The sequence below is a fragment of the Botryllus schlosseri genome, chromosome 13, assembly GCF_051294905.1.
Source record: "Botryllus schlosseri isolate E-star chromosome 13, Bs_hap1, whole genome shotgun sequence".
In the NCBI taxonomy this organism is placed as follows: Eukaryota; Metazoa; Chordata; class Ascidiacea; order Stolidobranchia; family Styelidae; genus Botryllus; species Botryllus schlosseri.
Genome location: NC_137248.1, coordinates 18,366,450 through 18,392,634, shown reverse-complemented (window position 1 = coordinate 18,392,634; position 26,185 = coordinate 18,366,450). Strand labels below are relative to the sequence as shown.

The window sequence follows — 26,185 nt, the reverse complement described above, 5'->3', positions numbered from 1 at the left end:
TCAAATCACATTGGCAGCAGTCCCCCTAAAACCCAGTTACGTTTTTAGTAATCAGCTTCCCAAATAGGCCGTACCAACCAGTAGGCTACCAAATAGGCCGTAAGTAGTAAGTCTGAGTCAGGGGCCAGTAACCCTTCATAAGCAGTTTGCCAAATATAAATGATCAAAATTTCGTGTGGCAACCATTTTCACATTGAGCCAAGACGGAAACCATGTCCGTGGTAACTTCTAGAGATCGTGAGCAATTTATGGTTACTACGATGTGCCCCGCAACCACGGCTTACATTGCAAAATTCGGGCGCATCACAACCAGGGATAAATATAGCATGAAATACCATTTCGTCTTTATGGCATTGAAGGTGGGGCAGACTTTTGTATTCATTTTTCATCGAGCAGTGAGCCCACCCGTCATTTATTTGGAAGACAGCAACAGACATGCATGAACGCGTTGATATCAATACTGTGATCAACTTTCAAGAAAACAGGTACCTACATACCAGATAAAATTAAGAAATATTTGAACATGTCTGTTTATAAGTAACATCATTATTTGTTGCTGGTGTTGTGGCCTATTTCCATATCCTCTCGGTAATAAAACAGTATAAAGTTCAAGTAATTTCGAAAATTTATATTCCATTTTTTCATATATGACGGGGCCTGTGGAAAGGGAAGATATAACTTGACATTCGAACATTTGGGGTGCCGTGAATAATGATCTTGCGTGCCAGCGGTTGCTGATGCCTGGTCGGTGCAAAGGTGTTGCGATGTTTCTAATACTCGCCTTATCAGATGTAGAGATGGATGTGGAACATTTTCAAATAGGAATTAAGATCATGACTGTAGATAGACTGGGAACCACTGTTGTAGAGCAAGGTGGGTGTGGGACTTAAAGATTATATCAAGTTATTTCTACACCTTCCTGTCTACTCGCAATCTCGTGGATTGAAAAGAGGCAAATATGACTAAAATGAAACGGAACCACAATGAGGTAGTCATGGTTGCCGCAGACATAACAAGAGTTACGGATGTCCGATTCTGAGTAGTATTTGGTAAGCTGACAGCTAAAAATGAGTCGAAAGTGATGACTTTCTTCTTCATTGTAACCAGCTTCCCAGCTAACCAACTATTCATTCTGTTAGGAGGGTGCCGCAAGGTAAAAAAGCCGAATGATAAAAAATACACAAACAAATGAATCCGGAATTGCAACTGCTTCAATACCTTTTCAATCCTACTTTTGACATCATTTGTCAAGACGCGTCGTACCCTTTCTTGGGACCGTCCGTTCACTTGTCCGGCCATCGATCTTCTGGACCGGGGCGGGTTGGCGGGTCTCGTGGGAGGTACCTTCTTCTTGGGTGACGACTCGCTGCTCGCCGAAGACCTACTGAACGCCTGGGACTTTGTGTCTGGGAGTTGCGGCGCCGGTCGGGCCGGTAAATATTTCGGGCTGCGCGACGGTATTAGGGAAATATCAGGAAGGGGGGGTGGGGTGTCAACAGGAGGGGTGATGGGCCCGTGATGTAATGATTGATTTCTGGAATTGAAGGAAGGTAGACATTTGAATCGTATACGCTATCTGAAATATTCTAGTATAGCATACACGTTTTTAAACTTGGGTTTTGGTGGATCAGAAAAGCAAACAAGGTTAGGCTGTCTAACAAAATGTTTCATCAGTCACAGTTACGCTGAGAACATTCCTAGCCAGTAGTGGTTGTTGAAAACCTGAATTGTTTTGTGCTTTCGCCCCCATCACATCGTCACAACAGTACACTTAAACGTGTGTAAACATGCGTCATCTGTCATAGCCATTAGCACACTAAATCACCTAGAAACTGGGTGTATCATATTCTAACTCACCAATTTCCAAATATACGGTATTCAAAAAGAACGGATGATGTAAAACCAACAGGAAAGTATATCAAGAATACCAATACCCTTGGATGAAATATAACCTTACATGCTCACGTTTATTGCGGGAGGGAGGGGGGTATTCTACTGGGAATTGAGGTGTGTCAATTAATTCGGCAGACTGTGATTTCAATGCCTAAACAACATTTGAAGTACGTGGCTCCCCAAACTATTTTCACGAGTGCAAAGGTGCTGCTAAAGTTGATACAGAACTGGTAACGGTACCTCGTTGGAATAGGTGGAGTCCACAGCAAAGACCCATTCGGGTTAGTGTCAGGTGTGGACGACCCATCAGCAGCATGCGGAGGCGTATGAGGCGCTGGGGCTGATCGTTGAACCCTTCTTCTCTGGATGTTGCCTAAATCTAAATTAGTGCTGCGCGAATTTCTGTAAAATCATCAAAAACAAATGGTTAACAAACACAAAACAGTAGGCAATCCAAAATCTCGAGTAAGGCAGTTATAAGGTGAATGATTTATGAAATAAGCATCGCCAGACATCACTATATAATCATAAATTGATTTCATTTAACCATAATAGTGAAATATGGGAAGCTATAAGCCAGGTTTGGTCGTTCAGCTGGTCTAAACCAGTGGTTCTCAACCCCCGGTCCGCAGAAGTTGGAAGTTGGACGCTTGTCCACTAATTATAGAAAATATAACATCTAATTTTTAAGTCATGTTGGACAAGTTATATGTTAAAGCTACAGGAACTTTTAAACAAACTTCGTTAAATTCTGGCAGTACAGTTAAGCGACTCGTACCAGTGTTTTAGAAGCCATGCAATTAGCAAACAGCATAGTCGCATTTCTGTCAAAGGTTACCATACCCAGGAGGCGTCTGATTTTGAAGACTACTCCCTGTCGTTTCGACACCTTCCTATCTTTCATTGTCGCAGTCTTGGGGTGTATTAAAATGATGAAATTGTTGGCCATAAATTGAAACACAATGAAATTCGCGAGCTACGCATTGCAGAAACTTCGATAGAACCGCGAATAAATATAGAGAATCCAAAAGGCAGCATTCAATGAAATTTCCAATATTACATTCGAGTTCGAGTTGCATACATCTGCTGTCAAGAAATTTAGGGTTTATTTTAGAAGGTTCACTGGCACGGAAAATATGTTTTGAAGTTTTACAGGTCCACGAGGTCGTAAAGGTTGCTGGTCTAAATGACACTCACCTTGATTCTCCAAGCGATGACGAAGACCCAGTGCTAGTAGTGGATATCGAGTCCGCATGTCTAGCTTTAACCGGCGACGACCGCGTTCTCAGCCGCTCGGATTCAGGGTCCGTACCAGACTGCATCATAACGCCGGTCACAGTCCTGTGTCTCTCTCGCTTCGACAACACTCCGCCTGGCCGTGTCTGCGTCTCCAAACAACTCGTATCTTTCGAAGTAGCCTCCGGTTTTCGCCGACGCGTTCTCTTCTCGCGCATGCTCTTACTCCTACTGCTACCGCGAGCGAAACTAGATTTTCGCGATACCGTAGCGCCGCTGCTGTTCGACGACGTGTCCGCGTCTTCTGCTTGCGCGTAGTCCTGATTTTTCGACGCGCCAGCCCGTCGCGTCGCGCACCACGCTATCAACATCTCGCGCGCGTCTTGCGCCGTCACGTTTTTCTGCGGGTTTGAATTGCTGCGACCGACGTGGCTGTCCCTATACCCGCGAGTTGTCATAGAGGCCACCGCGTCTGCGGATATGGATTTTTTCAGCAAGCTCGGCGCTGGCCGCGCCACACTGCCTGTCCCTGAATAAATCGACTGTTTTGTTTGAGGATTTTGCGACAAATCGTCAACATCACAATCTTTAGCACGCACAGACCGTTCTACCGTATTTTCACGCAACACAGGCATTGACTTCACGTTATACGCACCAACATATGACAGATCGATACCGGAAGCATTTTTTCTTAACCCCACATCATGACTTTGACAGGATATATCCTTATTATTATCACACGAACCCACTATGTCTGTGCCGTCTTCGACACGGCGTATAAAAGTATTGGGTACGATACCCTTTTTACCGTCTGCGTTTTTAATCTCAACCCAGTTCCGATCTACGTCCTTAATCACCCACACGATCTCTCCTGTCGATATGGTGAGGTCAAATTTTTTGCTTGCGTGATAATCGTATATTGCCCGAGCCTTTCGAAGTTCGACTGGCTTTGTCTCTTGTGTCTTAGTGTTGGCGGGTAGAACGGGGCCTTTGTACACATGATTCTTATCGATCAGACGATCTCCGGTCTTTTTCACGTAACCCGTCGAGGCCGCGGGTTTGAACATAACTCCAGACTTTTGCATGACCACGGATGGTTCTACTGAATCGGAAGAGTCCTGGAAGTTTACAGTGTCTCCTGAATCTTTTTTGACATAGGCGCGAGCGATGTATCCCTTGTCGCTGCCGATTTGTCCCAGTAACCAATGCTCATCTACTTCTTCGTATATTTTGATTTTCGCATCGGATTTGAAAGATATTTCTTGATCCGTATTCCTTGTGTAATCGTGAATTGCGGTTACAATATACAGTACGTTGGTGCGCACTTGACTGTTTTCAGACTCTTCAGTACGATCTAAAATTTGAATGGATCGTAGAAGTGTAGGTAAGAACGTAAATATCAACATCAATAACCAAAAGACAGAATAGCTTATATCAAGGTGAAATTGTCGGTACACCTCTGCTTTCGGCAACTATAAAACTCTCGAAACCATTACCATATCTATGAGGTATAAAATTTCATTTTTTTTTAAATTGTGATAATACCTCCACCTTCCATTCATTATACACAAATCAATATTACAATGCCTCTGGCAGGCTACATAGGAACATTGGATAATACTTATTTTTCAATTCTGTTCTGTCGCTACAAATATTGGGATTACAATAATATTGATTTTTGTATTTACAATCTCCAAGGCCAGTTGGCTCAGTGTAACATCTGGTGATGTATGATTATCTATGAGCCCAATATACAGCTGTGCAGAATCTCTAAAAATATTTGAAAAAAATTGAACACTCAGTGCTGTGAAGTCACCAGATATGTCTTGAATTTTAAAAACGCAAATTTCGAAAAAAAGTTTCATATAAGTATTTGTATGAAAAGGCAACGCAATACGCAAAGTCATCAAGGGCCACTGTGAAGAACATCTATTGAATGTAGGGACACACTCACACTACATGAACACACTACATGTCTTGACTGGTAGGAGTATATAAGGAATCTGAGATCTCAGAGTGTGACCTATATTAAAGTTAATTCAGAACCAATAATATGGAGTACCTGATCTCATGAGCTTTAACTTGTATTGTTCCTATTTTAAAAAGCAAAACCTATTTCTATTCAAATTTACATCGTTAAGGCTGACAGTTACGAGAATATACAGTAGTAATACAAGCTCTCCAACTACATATCTTTATATAGATGTGCTATTATTCTGATAATTACTGCACTAGATATACAGGTTAGTAGACACTCAGCTGCCAATCAGTCTATCACTTGCGGCTACTGCAACATCTCAGTTCCAAATAAAATCCCAAATAAAACTGAGGGACACGGAATGGCTCCATATGGCCTACATTTCAAAATTGTTAAAGCATTGTCTACAAATATTATGCCAAGCCTTGTGTGCTAACTGCAAACATCATACAGAATATCTGCATCTAATACTACCAATATTTAGCAGCATCCAATCAAGGGACTAGTAGTGGTAGTGACTTATTATTAACAGCCAGTTTGAAAGAGAAAGGTGCATGATTATGATTTTGAACATGGAAAATACATCAGTAGTTCCACAATTCAGCCGAAGTTAGCGCGCCTTGCACTCTTGAGTACCTTTGCTGCAATCCTCAGGCTATTTACCACACAAAAGACACTTTCGACATTCCCAAACACTCACAGTCGGTTTCAAGTATGAAAAACACTATCAAGAACCATACAAGCCTCCTATAAAGACTGCACTTCGAAACGGACTGACTCGTAATTATCATCCACACTCATTGATCTGTAGGTAAATATTTGCTGTGATAGTCTATCGCGTAAAAATGAAAATGCCTTGCCATTGTTATTAGGGCTGGGCAAAATCGAGTACCTGAGTGATTCGATTCTGAATCACGTATTACGCTTCGAGTCGAGTCGAGTATTCGAGTATCACGCATTGTGACGTCACAACAGAATGTACTACGTCGAAGTTCAAATATGTACGTTTTATGCCACCACAATAAATATAATGCCTGCTATCCGTCACATTAAAGATACTTTGGTGTTTATTCGACCATAACGAATTCATTGCACTTCTTGACAATGTTGTGGGATGATCATGATTTCGGAAATGTGTTATTTTCAGTAACGTTCGTGGCTTTGTAGTATGTCTCGTATGCTGCGACACGGCCTATCAAGGTTTCAAGGCTTCCTCATTAGAAAATAATATCGAAATTATAATTCTAGTCAGTAAATTACCTTTCAGTTGCGAGGAGCGTATAATTTCTGTACTCGAAAAAATGTTCTTTTGCTACTCGACTCGAATCATTAAAATTAATACTCGATTCAGATTCGAGTACTCGAATCATTGTGCCCAGCCCTAATTGTTATTAACGAATCATACGATCTCAGTATCGAATAAAATTCATATTTCAAGACAACAGGTTTTCGTACAGGTTTTTAGAAGCATCTTGTGCATGTCTGAGACAATTTGCCCTGTAATAAGGCCTACTATGGTATGTGATGTTACGATTTATCTTATGTGACCCATTGAACTTTGTTGTCCAAATATAGGCGAGGAGAAATGAGAATAACACACAACACTTTTGCCTTAATATCACTGGGAAACTATGCCGTAGATTGGAAAATCGTTCAGTTCACCTATTGTTTCATCGTTCCCAATTTGATAAATGAATATTTCTATTAGGCTAGGCTATCTTGTCGTCCTCACAGAAGTAGCCTGTCGCAAGTTATTTCGAACTACCTAGCCTGCAATTCATTACAATTGATTCCATCCCAAACCCTAATAAAATGATCAGATTGCTCAGATTCTCGGGTAAAGCAAGGAAGGCCTTTTAATCCTCAAGCTGTACATCAGAAATGCATGGAAAATTCAGCCCTCAGGTAAAGCATACACTATGAATTATTCACTCAACAACCCAACCAAAATATATCTCCTCATCAGTGTTAGCATGAAACACATATATGGGAGAAAGTTATTTTCATTGACCCATATGAATAGAAGAATCATACTATCTGAATCAACAATCACGCCCCCACGACCATGACCACGGTGCTTCAAGTGCTATTATAATGGATGATGAACAAACAAACTTAAAATCTTAGATGTTTATTGTTTACCGAACCGTCAAATATAAATCACACAGTACAGAGTAAAAATATGTAATTCATAATTACAATAAGAAATCTGTTTAGTTTAAACTGTGAGATTTGTTACTGGTTGGCAATAAAAACGAGAGCACTCGTACTCGTACATACATGCGTGCTACCGGACAGTCACACAAATACACATAAAGAAATCAGATAACAGTCGGTCAGTTACAAATTATATTTGCATCGATTATTGAAGCCAGCCGACCGCATCCAGTAGATTAGTGCAATACGGAAAATGATTTTCGAATACACCTTGACCAAGCATCTTCCAGCCGAACTCAAGTGCTCTTAGAGAAGAGCCAAAATAATCGCCTTGCGGAATCGGAACCATGATGTGGCCTATGGGAGGGTGTATATGTAGCTATTGCTCAAACACTGAAATGTGAACTAGTGGTAATCCTCTGCAACTAGTAGATACTTGAACTTTGTACATCAACAGCATCGATAGATATTTAGATATACCGGTAGAGATAAATATTTCAATGTCCATTTATTAGCATTGCTATCATGGATAAGCTGTATGCATGGAGGAGGGGTAAATTTGATTTGTCATGCCATTGACGCCAAGCACAAATCGACGGATGCTATGCGCTGCACAGAGGCGTATTCTATACACTTGCAAGAGATCATGGCATACTAAATTATTAATTCATATCATCATCCTCAAAATTGCATCCTTACCGTTCAATGTGTTGTCAGTGTTGTTCGTAATCTCCTTATTTTGAATGTGTAATTTTCTCCCTTGAAGAGCAGAATCGTCAGTGTATTGGGTGCCGAGATTACCGCGTAAGACTGGATCTAATTCTTCCTCCTTCCAACTCTTGTTGACGCTTCTTCTCATTAAATTTCGCGGCCCGACTTGGCGAGGCGGTAAACTCGCGTTCGCTAATGGCTTTAGAAGCTGAACAAACGCCGCAGGAAAAGTTCCCACGTCGTCACCCAACTGTCCTTTGTACCAAGACCCGTCATCCATCACTTCAAGAATTGTGATTTCATCGCCGATTGAAAAACTCAATTCTTCATCGAGTTGCGCGGTCAAGTTCATGATAGCTTTCGCTTTCGTTAAACCTATAACAAAAAAGATGCTCATGTATTTGTGAACATGGAGCATTGTGTTGCTGTAGCCCGAAACTTGACTACATCAGATTGAATTGATTAAGGTCAAGTAAAGGCAGTTTTTTTTTCATTACTCCTTCGCATGTTACACACCCCTCGTCATATTAATGCAGTTGTTCCTGAACGTTATTTCACTCAGCTCAAAAATTCAACCAAAGACACTGTAAGTAATACAGGCACAGGCTATATACTATCCGATTGTGCTCGAGTAAAATGTAGAGTAGTAGAGTCAAGCAGTTTCGGGTTTTTTCAATTTAAGGAGTCATTTTGAAATTGTGCAAAAATATCTGAATCCGCAAGGATATGACTTGAATTAGATCCCTAGCTTAATCGACCATTGGACCATCCTAATAGCACTATATCAAATGTTAGGACGGTTACATTGGTTATGGTATGTACAAGCCTCGTCTTTTTTTGCTCAGAATAACACTAAAAACTTTTCCTTTCCTACTCAGACTACCTATATAGAGTCTATCAAAGAATGTTACACATTCAACAAATCACATCTGTTCACTGGTGATGACTGGTGATGAGTATGGCATGGTACTATGATGGTGAGTAACTGTGCACTGCGTGCAAAGATTATTTGTAGCATACTTCCAATGCAACCTAATCTCAGTGATGTACCATTTCAAAGATCAAGTATTCCTGCATAACAAACCTACCAACAGTGACTGACAGACACAAATTACTGACTCGTTTGTCTGTCTTCTATAGAGTATACAACAGCAATATACCCAAGAGCAAAGCTTAGTAAGGAGTGCAGTGAATGTGCCAAGTGTTCTGTTTTCTCTCATTTGATACTAATTCAAAGCAGATAACATCCACTTCAGAGACCACTGATTGTCTCAGGTGTTCCATAATGGTACTTCATCTGCATTTAGAATTCATTTTGTAGCCAAAATCAACATTTAACAATGTTGCAGTATCCAGGAGCTTTTAAAACATAACAATTTACACTGACTAAATATAGAAAGTGATGATCTTGAACAGTGAAGTATAAGTGTTCAACATACAACAACAGATGTGGAATTACAGAAAACAATTGAAATGTTTCAACATTCAGTGATCTGCACTTTCAATTAAACAAGTTGAATACTTTTGTCAACACCAACAAGTAAGAGTCCTGCCAACACGAACAATACATTGCTCGAATTCAATGTTTCACAACCAGACACTTCAACTGAATTGGCACCACACCAGGCATCCATGACCCCAAATGGTCAAGAGATAAGTGAAAATGCATACCTATATCAAAGTGTTCCAAAAACTGTACCAGGATACCATAAGAACATCATACTACCTTTGTTGTTTGACTTCTCAGCACTGGAGATACCGTTACCGATTTTTTTGACATCAGTAAAATTCGACTTGTTATGATCAGCAGGGTTTGTCAGCGGGCTGGTGTAGTTCAATGGAAACATCCCTTTGTCGTAAGAGCCCGGGCACCGGCCAGTTCCCCATTCATTGTTAATTTTACTTTCCAAGACTATGATATCGCCTGTTAATAATCACAAGCAAAATTAAACCAGACACCTAGATGCAATGATATAGTTCTACAACGAGAGTGTCTTAAAATGAGATATTATTTACAGGAGTAGCCGTCACAACATCGACTAGATTATACCTAATAACACACTTTACGACATCAGCATAGTACATCTTGCATGCCACAAATTTTTTTGCAGATTCAAGAAAATAAATCCCCCTCAAGCTACCGAACGAAACTTTCGGCATGGACTTTGTCACATCAGACACGAAAATAAAGGTGAAGTCTGACACAACAAAACACACAGCCAGAGGCGACGATACGAGACAAACAATCACATTTTCCTACCTTTGCCGAATGGAAGATCGCCATCAGTTTCCGGGTAGAATGCGTCCAACGCGTAAAGCAATGTCTCACCGTTTTGGTGTTTCGGTAAGATGATTTCCTTCACAAAATCACGAGGAAACTGCCCTGCAAAACATTGATGGAATGTAATGGTCCCTTTATCAGTCTGTTTACACACTGGAGCCAGAAAGGCATATTTGATTTTAAGATTGTGCTTGCAATGAATCTCTGAATGGAATTCATGATCCGCGGAACGATCCAGCATGCACTAGAATTCAATTTACATGGACTAAATACTATGGCCCATATCTAGGAAGATTATGTCAATAGTTGTTATATCCTGATTCTCGCTATAGCGAAGTCACAAGTTTGCCTCACAACATGTGTTGTGAACACCGCTCATATATGTTGCCGCTCGCGCTAACAGTAGTGCAGTAATGTTGCTTTCCCGCATTATTTCTTTCTGCAGATGTAGTTGGGATTATTAGCTCTAATCTAATAAATCTTCTGCCGGAACAGTCTGTCTGTAATCTCTCATCAGCATCAAAGGACGAGACTTATTAATAGTCAAATGGTAGTCTTGTCCCCATCGAAAGATGTAACCATTAGTTTCATGTCAGTCACATTATTAAAATTGGAATTCCTCTACACACGTTCCTCGTAATTTACAAAGGAATATTAGCACATGGGTCTGGAATAATTTCAATAACAACACTGATTAAGAAAAAAAGATTATAAACCAGAAAAACTTCTACAAGAAACAAGTAGCCAATCATTCCACGTTTCACAGTCACAAGTTAACTTGTAAGATAACAGGTGTACCATTCATTTTCTGGTCTACACTCAATTACATTCGAAAATCTCATATTCAGCAGAGCAGTGATACTTGAAATTTTTGTAACCAAAAACTCGGCAAGTCAGTCATGCAAAGCCATGAGATCTAGAGTTGGTCAAAAGTTAATTCAACCAAATCTGACATCATTTGTATCAGACTATGACAGGTAAGCAGCGTAGGCCTAGATCCTATGCCACAATAGCTTCAAGTCATCACAATTCCGCTTGTATCGATTACAAAACAATCCGCCATTGTATAGTAGCTCAATTTCACACAATTTGCCACAATAAGGAATGATAATAGTCCATCGTTTTACATCTACACCAGCGAATGGCAGTTCTCAATAATAGTGTGATTGTGAGCAATAATTATTTACTATATCCGATCCTAACCATTCAGCCTTTATAGTACCAAACCAACTTGCGACGGTTATGTCCAGCACACACAGTTCAAATGATCAGGTCTAGGCCTATTTAAATTGATGGTTTTAAAACTTCCACAGATTGTGTAGGCTAGTTAGCCTGTGTCGCTACAACATGTGTATTCAACTAGTGACATATTATTATTCTATGACGTATAATATCCATTTTCTAGGAAATAATTACTGCAGAAAATTCCAAAATTGCTGTCATTTCATCAAGCATTAGAGCACTTGAGGATCAAGATCCTCCTGTTGGATACAGGCCATAGCTGACAGCTGAGGGTGACTGCATCACACTTATGTAAAAATGAAACCCTAAACTCTACATATCAGCCTAGTATTTCAGCTTCTAGGCCTACCCAGTACACTGCACTACAAGTTCTTCCACTGTGAAATTTTAATTAACACCAACCTAACCACTGCAATGCATTGCTCCATATTAATTAAATGAATTCCCTTGCGCTAAGTCATATGAATAGTGTTGAATGTAGCCTACTTACTTAAGCAAAAATTATTCATTGTAATGAACTGCATATATTTTGTTCGATCGTTTCACAAAAAATACGTAGCTGAGATAATGGTTCATCACTTAGATTGTTACTATTAGATTACGTTACTAATTATTTTTAGCTGCTTCATTTTTTCCTATTTTCCTTGATTAATTAGCAATTCGGACTGTATAACCAATTTGACAATTTCCATGATGTCAAGCTTTCATTGCACTTGTTAAATATTTTTCGTATAAATATTGATACCTTGAGGCATTGGGGTGGGATGTCATAGTCAGACTATCCCAACTAACATTACTTGGCAATGTTGGCATCAACTCACCATGACATATAATTTAAAACCAACAACTCAGTGATTTTGAGGACTATAAATTTAATCATAATCATATACATCAAGTATCAATACAATCATAATCAATACAAAGGTATGAAGATGGTGATAACTTCTACACCAACCTTTCTCTCCTGTGTGAAGTTTCAATCCATACTGCCAGAAGGTATCGACACTCCGTATGATCCTGACTAAATCCCCAGTGACGAGCAGTAACTCCTCGCTCACGCTTGGAGAAAAGTCAAATGTAGCGCGGGCATACCGGGCTGGTCCCGGACTATCAGGTGCTGGCCGTGGCGGGAATCTCCGAGATTTCAAACTCATTTTTGTAAATTCATATCCGTCATAGTCAAAAGTACAATTGCAATCTCTCCGACGACTTCATATATACGTCGATCATAGAGCGCAATTCAGGAAATCATACCTGCTGATCACCACGACATATACCTAACCAAGTTGATCTGTCAAGAATCACACATCAATAGCGATCTATACATGGACATTGGACATATATTATTCAATCATGACAATTAATGGCCGTTAGAAATAACTGAAAATTTTGTGAGTACCAAAGCAGATCGTCTAATGCACTTCTAATTCAATATTATCAAATTGAAAGTGGACTGAACATGAATTTATCATCATCATAACCTGGAAGCTATTTTATTGCCCTGTAGATGCATTGTAGCCACTACAACATGCTCGCAGAAGACACGCTATTCCAAATATTACAGCATGAATACAATGATCACCACTTAGACAGAATCGCTTGTATGGAGTGTGCAATTGTGTTGACATCTAAATAAAATTAAAATAATATTAAAACATCACAAGATTCCGGGTGTCTTGTGAATTTAGGAACATTTTTCCAATGCAATTTCACCCATGAATGCAATTACCTTTCACACTAGCACAGAGTACATCATATTCAACTACTTGAGATATTTGTACCATACTACCATTCTCTTTATTGTAACATTAATCCCGGCGAAAAGAATGAACCTTTCCTAATTTGATGCTAACTTTACTCATGGAATGCCTCTCTTCTTCAGAAAGGGCCAAACATAAGTACACGACAATGAATAGGCTTAAGCCTCCTCAGAAAAGTCTGAAGCAAACAAGTGAATCGGTGCATGAATCGCCATCGCTTTCTGTTCGAATCGCAGAGATGATGACCTTTAAACACTTAGGCCTACTATAGCAATGCTGGATGCTCCTAATTGAGACCATATTGACCAAGTTAATGAAAGCAAAACTGCCATTCAATTCACTAAAGCAATTTTACGAACTTGGAAGACCTATCAAAGATCATTCAATGCATGATATTCAAAGCAGTGAAATCCAATCAATCAATCCAATTCATGATTGACGAAGACAACTTTTCCCAAGAGTCTAGTCCATTTATCCTATTCCTTCCGATATATATACATGAAGGATAAAGTCGTACTTTTGAAATCATCTTTTTACCACGTTATGTCGTTATCCATAACATCATAATAAGTGAGTAAGTGATAAGACCAAAGTTCAGATCTCACATGCGGATAGTAGACACAAGTGCGCTACATAGTAACACATGATCAATAAATCTATAGCGGAAATAAGCATGAATTTGGATTGCAAGATAACACCAAGGTTTCTATATCCATATACTATAGGCTACATAGCCTACCAGTTTTGTAGATGTTAAACGCCATAATGAAAAAATCAAGTGTTGTGTAGGCTAATGTCATTGATCATGATGCATATTAAATATTATTATATTGAATATTTCGCATTTTAAAATATTAGACTCAGTTGGAGTGAAGGATCGAGAAGCAGCCTTTATTATGCAATATTTTTGCTCTGTTCATATCTGCAAAGTAGGCAGTATTGCTACTCAAGTAGAAATAGAGATAATACTGACACATATTTATACCCACTTACAAGTATAGATGTAATTCCCAAAACATGCTAAAACTTATTCCAGTACAGGTTTAAAGTGAGAGGTCCCAATAGCAGTCATATAAGAGTTGGTCTCGAGGCGTCAAATACTTCTAGTAGTCAATTGCAGATGGCTACTTTTCCATTGAAGAGATGCATTAAATATTAGTGTAAGTTGTCAAAAAGTATATCCAAGTCCAATGGGGCTATATGGAAGAAAGGCCATTCAGAGTAACACTTCAATCAAATCGCAACAGGATCACTGAGGACTTGAGACGCCCCTAAACTCAGCAGAAGCAGGCAGTAACAATATCAGTTTAGCAATTTGCTAATTTTGATATATATACATAGCCATGGGCTATTATAACTAAAGTCTATATTTTCAAGTAGTCCTAGAGTAAAAAGTGGGCGGATTGCAGGATGCAAAAGTAAGTAACAATTTCTATAACTACGAAAATATAAATAAAATGATTGTATATTTCCAGGATACCATGCAGCCGATGCAGGCATCTGAACTACCTGTGCAGAAACTCTCATTCGACAGAAATGTAAACATTACTAAGAAGAAACTTTCTTGCTATATCATTATCGATTCACAAGAGACTTAGATAGTCATAAAATTACGGTACCAGCAGGCAGCAGCTAAGGTAGGCTAATTTTAAGTTTCAACGGCATTATACAGACTACGCCACACGGGCGGAATTGATAACAACAAACAACATAAATTCCTTCCATAGGATGTATGTAGCGAAATCGTAGGGGGCTTATTCATTGGTAATAATGAATAGCGCTCGTTGTCAGTCATATTTTAGGAAATAATAAATCTAATGTAGTACATTCCGCTACATTGGCGACAACACTGAGATTGGTTCATCACGAAAGTTTCGTTGACACTGACTGATACTGATACTAGCCAGTCTTCAGGATTACCGGACCACGACCTAACATCGACCTCGCCCTCCGCCACATGCCACCCCATTTTGTCGCTTGGGTCTTATATTCTCTGCATTACTTTTCATTCAGTGTGCTTGCCTCTTATTTACTTCGCCTAGGCTAAGGTGGGTGTCTGATCTTAATGGCTACTCCAAGTTGTTTCGACACCTTCCTATCTTTTCATTGTATCGCAGTCTTGTGATGTTTTGAAACGATGAAAATACTAATAAACCTGACTGACTGACCGATACAAAATTTTACGACAGGCGGCTACCGCGTCAGCTACAAAATACTACCAACGAATACCTTCCGCAAGGTGGAGAATGGAGATGTCACATAGAAAACTATTTCTTACTTTCTACATTCTGATTGCTTCTGATAACATCTCCGGGCTCCAGCTAACCAAAGTGGAATTATTTCGGTTACGGTACGGTAGCATAATTCGAGTATCTTTGTTACTTTCATTCATAATTGCGACTACAACTTCAAATGATCAAATGATATATGTTATATTTATTGGGATGAGTGCACTTGATTATTTCACTGCCATGGAGGTGACGAGTAACAAGGCCTTTATAGGCCATATCGTCACCTCCAGTCAACTTTTTTTGTTTGACGAAGCAATAAAATGTCTGTCTGTCTGTCTGTCTGTCTGTCTGATAGATGAACGTCATGTCGTTAAAGTAAGACGAATGCGACTGGAATACCACTGTAATATGTGAGCAGAAGTGGTCAAAGTACTCATCATTGGTGCTTAAGTAGAAGCAGAAGTAATCGCCAACTTACTCAAGTGCAAGTACAAAGCGATTCATAAGTAAGTAAAATATTAGGTATTCTTGGTATAGTTTAGCCAAAAAACCTAAACATTTTCAAATAGAGTTGACAGGTTATTGTTGTTGTTTAAAATAATCGATACATGTGCTTTGTGTATTTCAGATGTACTTTATTTAAATCCATGGTTATGACTACTCAACCAAAACGTAATCGCACGCTTCATTGCATTATTGCGTAAACATCTTTGTTTTGCTTGCTGTGTGGTTTGCGACTTGCGTTGAGGGAGAGTCAAATCGACCTGGGTCGCTGATTAGTGATTTTTATGTAGCTACAAGGGTCTGTATCCGTGGCTTTGTGTTACTGTAACCCATCGCTTTGTACACGTCAACTATCGCAATGGTTGGAGCAAACACCGTCATTGTGAGGCATTTGCCTGCTTGCTTAACACCCGCAGAAAAGACAGATCTGCTTCAATATTTCGGAGCAAAAGAGGTTCGCGTGATGCCTTGTCACGGTCGAATGGTAAGTTTTGTGGTATTTGATGTTGTCATTTATCTGATTCATAATATAAGTGGATCAGCAATTATATTACACCCTCTTTTTTATGACGATTCCATCTCTTCTCTCTATATACTTTTTAAAATCTTTTGCCAAGAAACATACCGCATTTGCAACCTTCGGCGATTGTGATGATGCAAAAAAGGCGATAGCGCGACTTCACCAAGTGGAACTTCACGACTCCGTGTTAAGTGTAGAATTTGCCAAAGAAAAATCCTCCATCACCACCAGTTCACCAATAAGCAACACCAATCAAAAGCCAACGGCGGATGAAAAAGTAGTTAAGTCTGGAAAGGATAAAGGTAACTCTGAGACCGAATTTTGTACTTGGTTCATTAAGTGTGAAATGATGAATGTAAAATGTGTGTCTTAATCATTTGTTGAAATTTTAATCAACACTTTACGTACGGTACTATAGATCTTTACACATTTGGAATACATAAAATCACGGATAGAGCGAAACTATGTTCGTGTACATCCTTACAACCTTAGTTGGCAAATATATTTCGTTGTGTTCAATGCATTCGAATGCGTTGTTCAATCATAATATCTTGATTGTCTTCAATTCTATAGATTTTTGCAATGTTTAATTTTTTCCTTCAAGTATTCCTTTCAACATAAGCTACTAATTCTGATTGAAAATCAAAGCTGTTGATCTCAGCGAGCATGATTTATCTAAATTCAAAAAAATATGCTGATTTACTTGGTAATAATAATTACTAAAAACGTAATAAACATATATTATTCTGAGTAGATTTACAGGAATGTTGGGGTCGGCGCTCTATAAAGGAAATATTTCCTTACAAGACGGAGTTATTTCCATTACTGCATTTTCTGCTAACCTTTCACCTTATCAGAACAATCTGTTCTAAAGACGAACATTATTCTTTTTTGAAGGCATTGATCCAAGTCCTATCGCTCCACATCTCGGCATTCATTATCCATCAGATCCTGGACTGAAGTATTGCTATCCTCCAGTGAGCGGAGACATCCTCTTGAATATTTGTTCGGCACTGGCAGCTGTCCCGAAATTTTACACACAGGTAGGCTAATATGTGAGAAACATATTTGATCTGTAGCGTACTGCATTTGATGACCTGTTCACCAAATTCATTTAAGTAACTAAGAAACTGCACATTTTTTTGGAGCTATCAATCTACCCATGCTTATAGTTGAATTATGGATTATTATTTTGTAATTTTGATATTATTTTGCTCTTGGCAAGTCGATGGACCCAAACTACTTAACCTGAGCAATGTTCTTGAGTGCTTTTCAAGCCGTTATCATCCTATATTTTTACGATAGACTTTCTACGAGTTTACTGCAGAAATTCTAATTTGCCAATATCATGCACAACATTTACCACCCATTTGAAAATAACACTGCAACGTTTTTCAAAGGTCCTGCATCTGATGAATAAGATGCAACTGATACCGCCATTTTCACCAGCGAGCACCATACCACCAATGGTGAGGAGATAATTATTTCCACAAAAATATCCGTCTACAACTTGTGAAATACTTTTAAGTAGGTATTGAAGCGTATCAAAGAAATATATCAAATATCTCCTGAGCTATTTGTAAATTCCGTGGGGCCTGCTGAGATGCCTAAAGACCCCGATAAATTGGAGGTCATCGAAATGTCAGAATCGGAATCAGAATATGAAAGCAGTGAATCAGAAGGTAGTTCACATCTAGCTACACAAATTGATTTGATGCATATACTAGTTGTTTTTGTATCTGTGTCTCATGCATTCAAGGTGAAGGTAAATTGAGAGCTCTGAACATGGACGTTCCCGAAAGGGTGATACGCACTAGGAAAAGAAAAATACGAAACACTGAAGATCGGGTTAAACGGAAGAAACTGAAACAGCTTGTGACAAAGCCAACTCCCATCAACGTAATGTATTTTTGTGAATAGCTAATCAATCTGCTTGCTAAATTGAATAACAAGCCATGTATAAAAATACTGTGTACCGAATAACAAATACAGTAGCGAAGTGCTCAGTTTCGACTGGATTTATGGCACATAATATAATTGTTGAAAGACCGCGTTACTCGTTATGATAGATATTGTTCCGGCCTTCGGCGACCTGTATGGCATACATGGGATGGGATGTACCAGAGGTGGAAGTAGTTAACTTTGCCACTCATTCAGAAATAATAACATAAATAACTACTCAATTACAAGTAAATGTAGTGATTCCTAAGATATGCTTGGAGTAGAAGTAGGCTGCCACAAAACGTCTTATGTCAATATGCATTTTTTTTGACAAAAAATATTCAATCATTGGTTGTTAGGACACTGTGACTAGAAGTGATACAGACCTATAAAAAAAACTACTTAGAAAGATTAAAGCGGTGAGTAGCTTTTCTTCAAAACCATCAAGTAGATTTGGGAGTAGTTTGAAAGCATGTCCATTACCTGAAGAGCTTCTTGGAGGTACAGAACTTCAATATACAATTAAATAGTATATTCATATTGCAATGAACCCGAATATTTTCGGCTGACACTCGTCAGGGGTAATCGTCAGCAACTAGTAGAGAATTGGAAAGAACATTGTTACCAGTGATTCGTGCAATTACGCAAATCCTAGTTGGGTAGCCGACTTCCAGAATCCTCAGCATTAAAACCTGTCTCTGTCCCAGCAATTTACTACTGAGCTAACATGATACGACGCGATATCTTTCGCTTTCCAGTCGCCTGCAGCCAAATCAGCAAACGTATCGGATGCCTTCGGCGAAACCGCAGTCGTGAAGGACCGAAAGCAGATCGAAATTAAAGTAAACCATGTCCGGCGCACGTGGGCTTCATATTTTACCTTGTCAATTTCCACCCAGGTTCAAGCCCCGATATCAGAAGACAACACAGATTCCGTGATAGTCACGCACAGCACTGAAGGGTTTGGGAAAATACAGCCGGCCAACTCGACCCAGACCGATCTCGATAACGTCAACGATTGTGAGCAAGAGGAAAAAGGTTATTATGCACCAGCCTAGGCCACGTGTTGACTTGGTATCAGAGGTGATCAGTGACTAAGTACTAGCACTTTTCCGGACTAACTTGATATTTTATTTTTTAAAAGCAAAGCTATTTCTTACAATTTTGATTTTTTCAAATAGAAAACTGCACTTATTTGTTGTGTCCGTTGTCATTTTACGGAAGTAGTCACCTCTGATCAACTGCTAAAAGCATGCAACCCTTACGGCTGCCGAGTTTTTTAAACTATTAACTTGAGTACCGCAATGACCTTCATTTCCTGCTTTCACTTGAAGTAGCTTTGACATGCCTTGGAACTCGCTAATTCTACTCGTATTCAAGACTTCACTTCTACCCGAAATTCTGATATTTTTTCAGTTTTGAAAGACTTCATCACTCGAAAACAGCTTTCCAGCGGTCGGTTGAACCAGAAAGATATGAAATCCTCGTCTGTTTTTGAAAATTACACAGCAGGCGACGCGACCTGCAGGCTGTATGTTAAGAACTTGTCAAAACGGGTTACGGAGAAAGACTTGGAATTCATATATGGAAGGTTGGTTTGCTCTCACTGTAGTGTAGGGTTGTCCATAATTTGGAAAATCTCAAAAATCATCCGTATCCATGTCTTGCTGTATAGATTATTGATAAAAACGTCAATGAGCCTGCAATAAGCTCACAGGAAAGTCGATAAGATTTGTCTCAATGTAGCTGCTGTATAGTGGGCGTGCCAGGGACCATAGAACGGCAAGTAATCACAAAGTCACGGCTCTTGATTGGTTATAATCAGCTATGCTTGAATGATCAGGATTGCAGCGGCTTGCTGATTATGTGATTCTACTCGTTCAAGAAGTTTGCTAACGCCAATGATTCTGTAAGCGCATTGTATGTTGGTGATTAAACAATGAAATGTGACACCTGGTCATTAAAAGTTTGTTTTAAAAGTAGGTTACGATAGGTGTCATGCTGAAATGTTCAGTTCAAATGAAACCAGTTGTCGAGAATTGGAAGGTTTGACACATCTGTTTAATTCTGTTGACTCAATTCATGAAGTACCATGAAAAACCTAAATTAGGGTTAAGTAGAATTTGTGCAACTGACTGACTATTAGGTCCCGACCTTGGAGTCAAATCACGTACCATTTATTGTGACTACCGTGTGCACATTTCAAGTTGTGGAAGAAGATGCTGAAAGCATAATTTTCATTTGTACTCAATATCTGACGGGTGTGATATCTGTGCTCAAAGATGGTCACCTCCATCAAAACTAATTGCAGCACCTCCTCTACGCTTGATTAATATATGACTTCATGAATACTTCAGCAATGTGCATAGCACTATTCGCCGTCTCTGGTGATGATGTTCTACTGTAGTTCAAAACATGACCAAATCTCTGATTTTTCCAGTTTTGTGAATCACGACAAGGAACATGAAAAGAACTCCTTCAATATCCAGCTGTTAAAACAAGGACGGATGAAAGGTCAAGCTTTCGTCAGTTTTTCTTCTGTCGAAACTGCCGCGGACGCGTTGACAGAGACTAACGGATATCAGCTCATGAACAAACCCATGGTGGTGCATTTCGCAAGATCTAAAAAACCGAAAGAGCCACAGAAATAGAACTGGGATGTGAAAATTCATGTTCAACCAGCATCACTTGATAAATTTGTGCATTATTAGTAAACAGTGGAAACGTGTCCAAGTTGGATATAAAAACGCAATTACCATGGGATATGGAGTCAGTAATTACGGTACATTTAAACTGATATGTAGTCAGCATGGAATTTTCAAACCACTGCACTCCACATGGGCGAACCAACTGTGCAGTGGACAAAATTGATCTAATTGCAGCGTTCATTGCATGTTTCTATTCTCAAACGTTTTCAACAAAAACCTGACCACACAGACCTCTTTGGAGCAGTGAAAAACATGAGTTGCTTACAATCGACAGAGTAAATATCAATCAAATAACACAGTAAAGTGCCTTTCCCCATTAGACGATATATCAAATTTAGTACAGTGCGCAATTGCATAGCTACTTATCGGTGTACAGTGACGCGTCCGTAAAAGTAAGTACCAATACGGTTACCAATCAAAACTTCTCCCGTAAGCTACGTAATGGAATCATACTCTTATTGAAAATACTATTGCTCAGCAAGTACTCCAGTGAATGATCCGACATGTTGTCTTTCTTCAACCATCGATAACCATCTTGACAACGTGGTGGGTCTTTCGTTATTAATTCAACGACAGTAGTGAGCCCCATGCCGTCTCTGTCAGATTCCGATTCTCCCGAATGTTCGATTGAGAGGACCCCTAATATTTTAAACTGCGTCGCCGCGTCGTATTCCACCAGTGCTTCGTCTAGCAAGCATTCTACAGCTTTATAAAAGGATCGGTCGTGTGGATGAATGCGAGATGTTGGGATTCGATGAGAGTCGGAGCCTTCAACCGTGTCTGCCCGTAGCAGTACCGAAAAATCCTGGTCTTTTAATTGTACCGTCAGTATGCGTAGAAAGATCCGATTCTGTCCTTGGAGAGTGGGTAGCAGATGATCGTGCCTGCATAATGAAACGGCAAGTCACAAATTGTATTTTTTTACTTGAATAAAAACTCTGTGGATGTTCTATTCAATTTGTAGCTAGTCCATAAACACAATTACCATATGAGCTATAAGTAAGCGTTAGGTCAAAAAATTGTCAAAACAAAGTTTTTTGCAGCCTGCATTTCGTTTGTAACGTAGATGTTTGCACTGTCTGTGGTCTGATCATTTTACAGCTTGTAGCCACCGTTGTAGACGGCCCATTGTCATTGTGAATCATGAACGGTCAATAAATGAAAAAAATAGGTTGACATGGTGCTATGCTCAGCGTACCGTAATATCCTACCTGAAACAAGACTGTTTGGGCATTGGTTCTTATATCAGGAAGCGCATGATGAAAATTGTGATGCAGACAACATTGTCAGAATGAAGCAACACAGTGTGTCACCAGCAGTGTACGCACTTCAGTGTTGCCGACCAACAACTGCAGCTGTTGAACGTTCTTTCTCCATTATTGGCAACATACTAAGTAAGGACAGACACTTTCTACCTGAGAATGTAGTAAAGTATCTTTCGATGTGCTACAACAAATTTTAATTATTTCTACCATAATGCGTGATGTGACTACTGGAATTCTTCATAGATCCAGATTTTGTTGAGGTTAAGTTTTTTCATGTAAAAATTTGTCAAAAAGTTTTTTCAGGCCAAACTACTTTGCAAGGACAGACAGTTCCATCCAGAAATGAAGATAAGTAGTAGGCCTACAATTCTGGCATTATGAGGGAAAACACTCAATTTACATACACGAGGTAAAAATTTGGTCAAAACTAAGTTTTTTAAGGTAAAAAAATGTCAAAATTTCGATTTTTAGGTCAAAATCTTCCGTTTTTACGTAAAAAAAATCGTACTAGTTATAAGGGCTCAAGAAAAAAGATACTAAAATATTACTACCGGACTAGAATATCTAGATTGGAGTACTCATAATTAAAATCCGCGACGACTATTAGGTCCTTTTTGTTGTGTAGGCTAATAGTCTTGAATAACCCCAAAGCAAATCGGGCAGTGACTATCATAAGAGAGAGAGATATTTTGAAAAAAGATGAAGGGAGAACGTGCAGATTTGCGGTAGGCCTACTAAACGACCTCATACATATAACTGTAACAGAGTATTTTGTAGAAGAGACGGAAAATTCTATGCAACAGGAAAAATTCAAACCAATCCAAATTAGACATATATATCATACAGAGGACAATAACGTGAGTCGCTGATCAGAAATCAGAAATATGGGGACAAAGAATATACAAACATGGTGATGCAAAGTAGCCTGCTTTAGTTGGAATGCAGATCCACGCAAAAGTATAATGTCTAAATAATTATCAGAGCAAGGGATTTGTTTTGTAAAATTTTGATAAGATTATACCTGGCCATCGTTCTGCTCTTCCATCCCAAGCCCAATTCAATAAGAGGAAAGATATCCTTGCAGCGTATTGGAATATCATCAGTCCTATTCCACCACATTGCTTGTAACGATTCCTTGTCTGCATTCCGATTCGACTTCAACTCGCCCCCAACCATTTTACCTGAATGTACAAGCAGGTGCGGACAGTGATACTGTAGATAACTAGATTTTAATCAAATTTATACCTACAATGGTGATTCTCACCCAGTAACCGCCGCACTCTTCGACACATAGAACTGTTATCGGCTCAAATTCAATTCCTGCTTCTTCTAAAACTTCACGCTTCACCCCATTAACTGTAAAAATTAAATGGTTCACCAAAAGCGATTTCTTTCCGTGGCACGCAGATAATACACAAAAATAGCGGAATGAAAAAGGCACGCAGAAATCCATGAGAGAGAGAGCAATGCGTTTCATATAGCCTTACTACACTCACCTATCGTTTCATTTTGCTCCATTCTTCCAGCTGGAAGATACCATTTCCCGTAACATGATGGCTTTGCCTCTTGTATCATAAGCACTTCATTATCATCATTGATAACAACACCTATAATCCAGAAGCAAGCTAACTTTTCTGCAATTCATAGTTCCATGACCATCGGATCTTTCGAGTTGGTATAAAATGCAGTGAGATATTGTTGTCAAACTTCCCTATGTCACTTTCAATTCTATATCAATTTAGCACTTGCCTATTTGGTAAGTATAGGCTACCCCAATTTATAGTGTTTTTTCATGGTAGATATTTTCAGAAAGTTCAACCCTAAAACAAAGCATTCAAATTAACCCTACCTGCAACAATGTAACAAACGTTGTGCTTAACAACAAGTCGTTCGTATCCACTACCGTGTTCTATATCGCACTTCTCCACCAGCGATCTATTGGCCGCAACTGCATCCGCTGCACTCGGCGCAGACAAATTCATTGCATAGGGCTACGATATCGGTAGATTATTTTGATGTCGTATAAAATTTTTGAATGCCTTTGTGCGAAGTCGACTTACATATGGCTGCAGTGTATGGTCTCTTTCGGAAAATCAAAGAAGCGTCCTGGATGTCTGCTACAGACAATTTTTGCGAAAAATGGTACACGGAGGCTACACTCGAAGGGGAACCGATCACGCATTCAAAATTAGCAATCAGAATCTTCATAGAATCTGTCGCACTGAAGACCTTTCAGTATTCATTGATCACCAACAAGCTAAATTTCTTGCACACATAATTCGAAAACCTAATGACAGTGTCGTGAAGTCAATAACGTTTGAAGATGAAAGGAGAACGAAAAAAGGAAGACCCTCCGCAACGCTGATGAGCAATGTCCTCAACCGGAACGACACCGACATCAGGACATTCTCAAAAGCAGCACTTTCAAGGGAAATTTAATTTATAACCTAAATCTTTGATGCTCTCTCATTTTTGATGGATACTTCCATCACCTCGGTGATGGTGCTCTAAGTCTGAACGCAGACAGAGCTAGACCTATATATATATATATATATTTTATTGATTTGTGAAGTAAAATCTTTCTCAGGCACGCCATCTACCAGTTTGGGTATTCTTTTATTGCGTCTACTGGTGTCGCTGTTCGGAGTAAAAAAATTTTTAATGCGACGGGTCACATGAATCGAGTCAATTTTCCGCTGGGCAACATATAGCATAGCCTTTTCTAATTCTGCATGCAAAGATCTAAAGAAAACGAGTGGTGTTATTCGCGCAAAAACACCCAGCACGTGGATTAATGAATGAGCCTTTCCATGGTGATTGGTGATAATCAGGCGATGATACCATGGAAAACTGTTTTTTTCAGTTTTCCATGATGATACTGAAAGTAGGCCTACTATGCAGAGCGAAGCAGATGGTGTCGGTTGCGGGAATGGGGAACATTTGAAGTTCTTCAAACCAATAGAATCGCACAAAATATTCGCTAGGTCACATAGTTTTTTTTACATTTTCAAATTCCAAAGGACACGAGCAGTGTTATATCGAGCGGGAAGAGCTCTCACGCGGATTAATGGATGAGTCTCTCGGTGGTGCGTTCTCACCAGGGCCGTAACTGCCGCACCCCAAACCCCCAAATGGGGGGGGGGCGAGCTCGAAGGGGGCCCAAAATTATTTTGGTAATTAGCATAAATTTTAGAGTATTTTTTGAAAATTTATGCAAATTATGCAAATTTTCGCGCCATGCGTCATTTCAGGTCGCCAAATATCTTGATTATTGAGGATTCTTTCACAAGAAAAAATACGCAAGATTTATAGAAATGGGCATGTCGGCGTTGGCCATTACCGTGCCACGATGCACCAAGACATATGAAGTTTTAGGCCATGTAACATGTGACTCCAAGAAGTGTGATAGAACGATCGGTAGCGATATAATCTTGGCCGAGAAGGACTGCCCTTATGCTGACTGAAAACTTCGTTATATATACAAAATACATAGGCTATAGGTTTAATTGTCCATAGGCGCCGAATGTTCCTGTCTTGGCAATCTGAACCTCACAAGACAAATACCATTCCACAGGGAAAAAATAATATGCCAGTGAATAAATACCAATTTGAAATCGTGTGATATTTTAGTTTAGTACGTTTGGGCGATTCTATATTTTTTGATATAGCAGTCAGGAGGTCACGAAATAACATCATGTAACGAAGTCATACAAACGAGTCCGCCCGCCCGAAGATGTTTAATTATTATTAACGGGCTG

General features: G+C 39.3%; 3 protein-coding genes across 3 annotated transcripts in view; 1 reads left to right on the top strand and 2 right to left on the bottom strand.

The window, feature by feature from the left end:
* The window catches only part of LOC145454760 (dynamin-binding protein-like), a 34,702-nt gene extending 21,876 nt beyond the window's left edge, over positions 1-12,826 (bottom strand). The window contains exons 1-7 of the mRNA XM_080332745.1: positions 12,454-12,826; positions 10,236-10,358; positions 9,702-9,899; positions 7,964-8,350; positions 3,091-4,483; positions 2,134-2,295; positions 1,219-1,534 (exon numbers count right to left, since the gene is read on the bottom strand). Of these exons, the coding sequence (XP_080188871.1) occupies positions 1,219-1,534; positions 2,134-2,295; positions 3,091-4,483; positions 7,964-8,350; positions 9,702-9,899; positions 10,236-10,358; positions 12,454-12,652 (2,778 nt within the window). The 5' untranslated portion in view covers positions 12,653-12,826. The remainder of the gene's footprint in view (positions 1-1,218; positions 1,535-2,133; positions 2,296-3,090; positions 4,484-7,963; positions 8,351-9,701; positions 9,900-10,235; positions 10,359-12,453) is intronic.
* A 3,375-nt stretch (positions 12,827-16,201) lies between these two features.
* On the top strand, positions 16,202-21,217 carry LOC145454028 (RNA-binding region-containing protein 3-like). Its single transcript, XM_080332001.1, has 10 exons — positions 16,202-16,477; positions 16,611-16,815; positions 17,411-17,556; positions 17,914-17,982; positions 18,045-18,195; positions 18,273-18,412; positions 19,213-19,296; positions 19,354-19,492; positions 19,871-20,045; positions 20,895-21,217. The coding sequence occupies exons 1-10, from the start codon at positions 16,352-16,354 to the stop codon at positions 21,103-21,105; spliced, it is 1,446 nt and encodes a 481-aa protein (XP_080188127.1). The 5' UTR covers positions 16,202-16,351; the 3' UTR covers positions 21,106-21,217.
* LOC145454029 (8-oxo-dGDP phosphatase NUDT18-like) lies at positions 21,103-24,976 on the bottom strand. The gene is made up of 6 exons (XM_080332002.1): positions 24,488-24,976; positions 24,277-24,418; positions 23,924-24,034; positions 23,673-23,783; positions 23,449-23,608; positions 21,103-22,046 (listed from the first exon to the last, which is right to left on the bottom strand). The coding sequence occupies exons 2-6, from the start codon at positions 24,407-24,409 to the stop codon at positions 21,578-21,580; spliced, it is 984 nt and encodes a 327-aa protein (XP_080188128.1). The 5' UTR covers positions 24,410-24,418; positions 24,488-24,976; the 3' UTR covers positions 21,103-21,577.
* Between the last annotated feature and the right edge of the window lie 1,209 nt (positions 24,977-26,185).

Excerpts from the sequence above, each read along its gene's own strand:
- LOC145454029 (XM_080332002.1), bottom strand. The coding sequence starts at position 24,409 with ATGAATTTGTCTGCGCCGAGTGCAGCGGATGCAGTTGCGGCCAATAGA. Across the intron at positions 24,035-24,276 it reads CGTTTGTTACATTGTTGCAG|GTGTTGTTATCAATGATGAT; the intron begins GTAGGGTTAATT and ends TCTGGATTATAG. Across the intron at positions 23,609-23,672 it reads GGTGAGAATCACCATTGTAG|GTAAAATGGTTGGGGGCGAG; the intron begins GTATAAATTTGA and ends TTGTACATTCAG.
- LOC145454028 (XM_080332001.1), top strand. The coding sequence starts at position 16,352 with ATGGTTGGAGCAAACACCGTCATTGTGAGGCATTTGCCTGCTTGCTTA. Across the intron at positions 17,983-18,044 it reads CGAGCACCATACCACCAATG|GTATTGAAGCGTATCAAAGA; the intron begins GTGAGGAGATAA and ends ACTTTTAAGTAG. Across the intron at positions 18,196-18,272 it reads TGAAAGCAGTGAATCAGAAG|GTGAAGGTAAATTGAGAGCT; the intron begins GTAGTTCACATC and ends CATGCATTCAAG.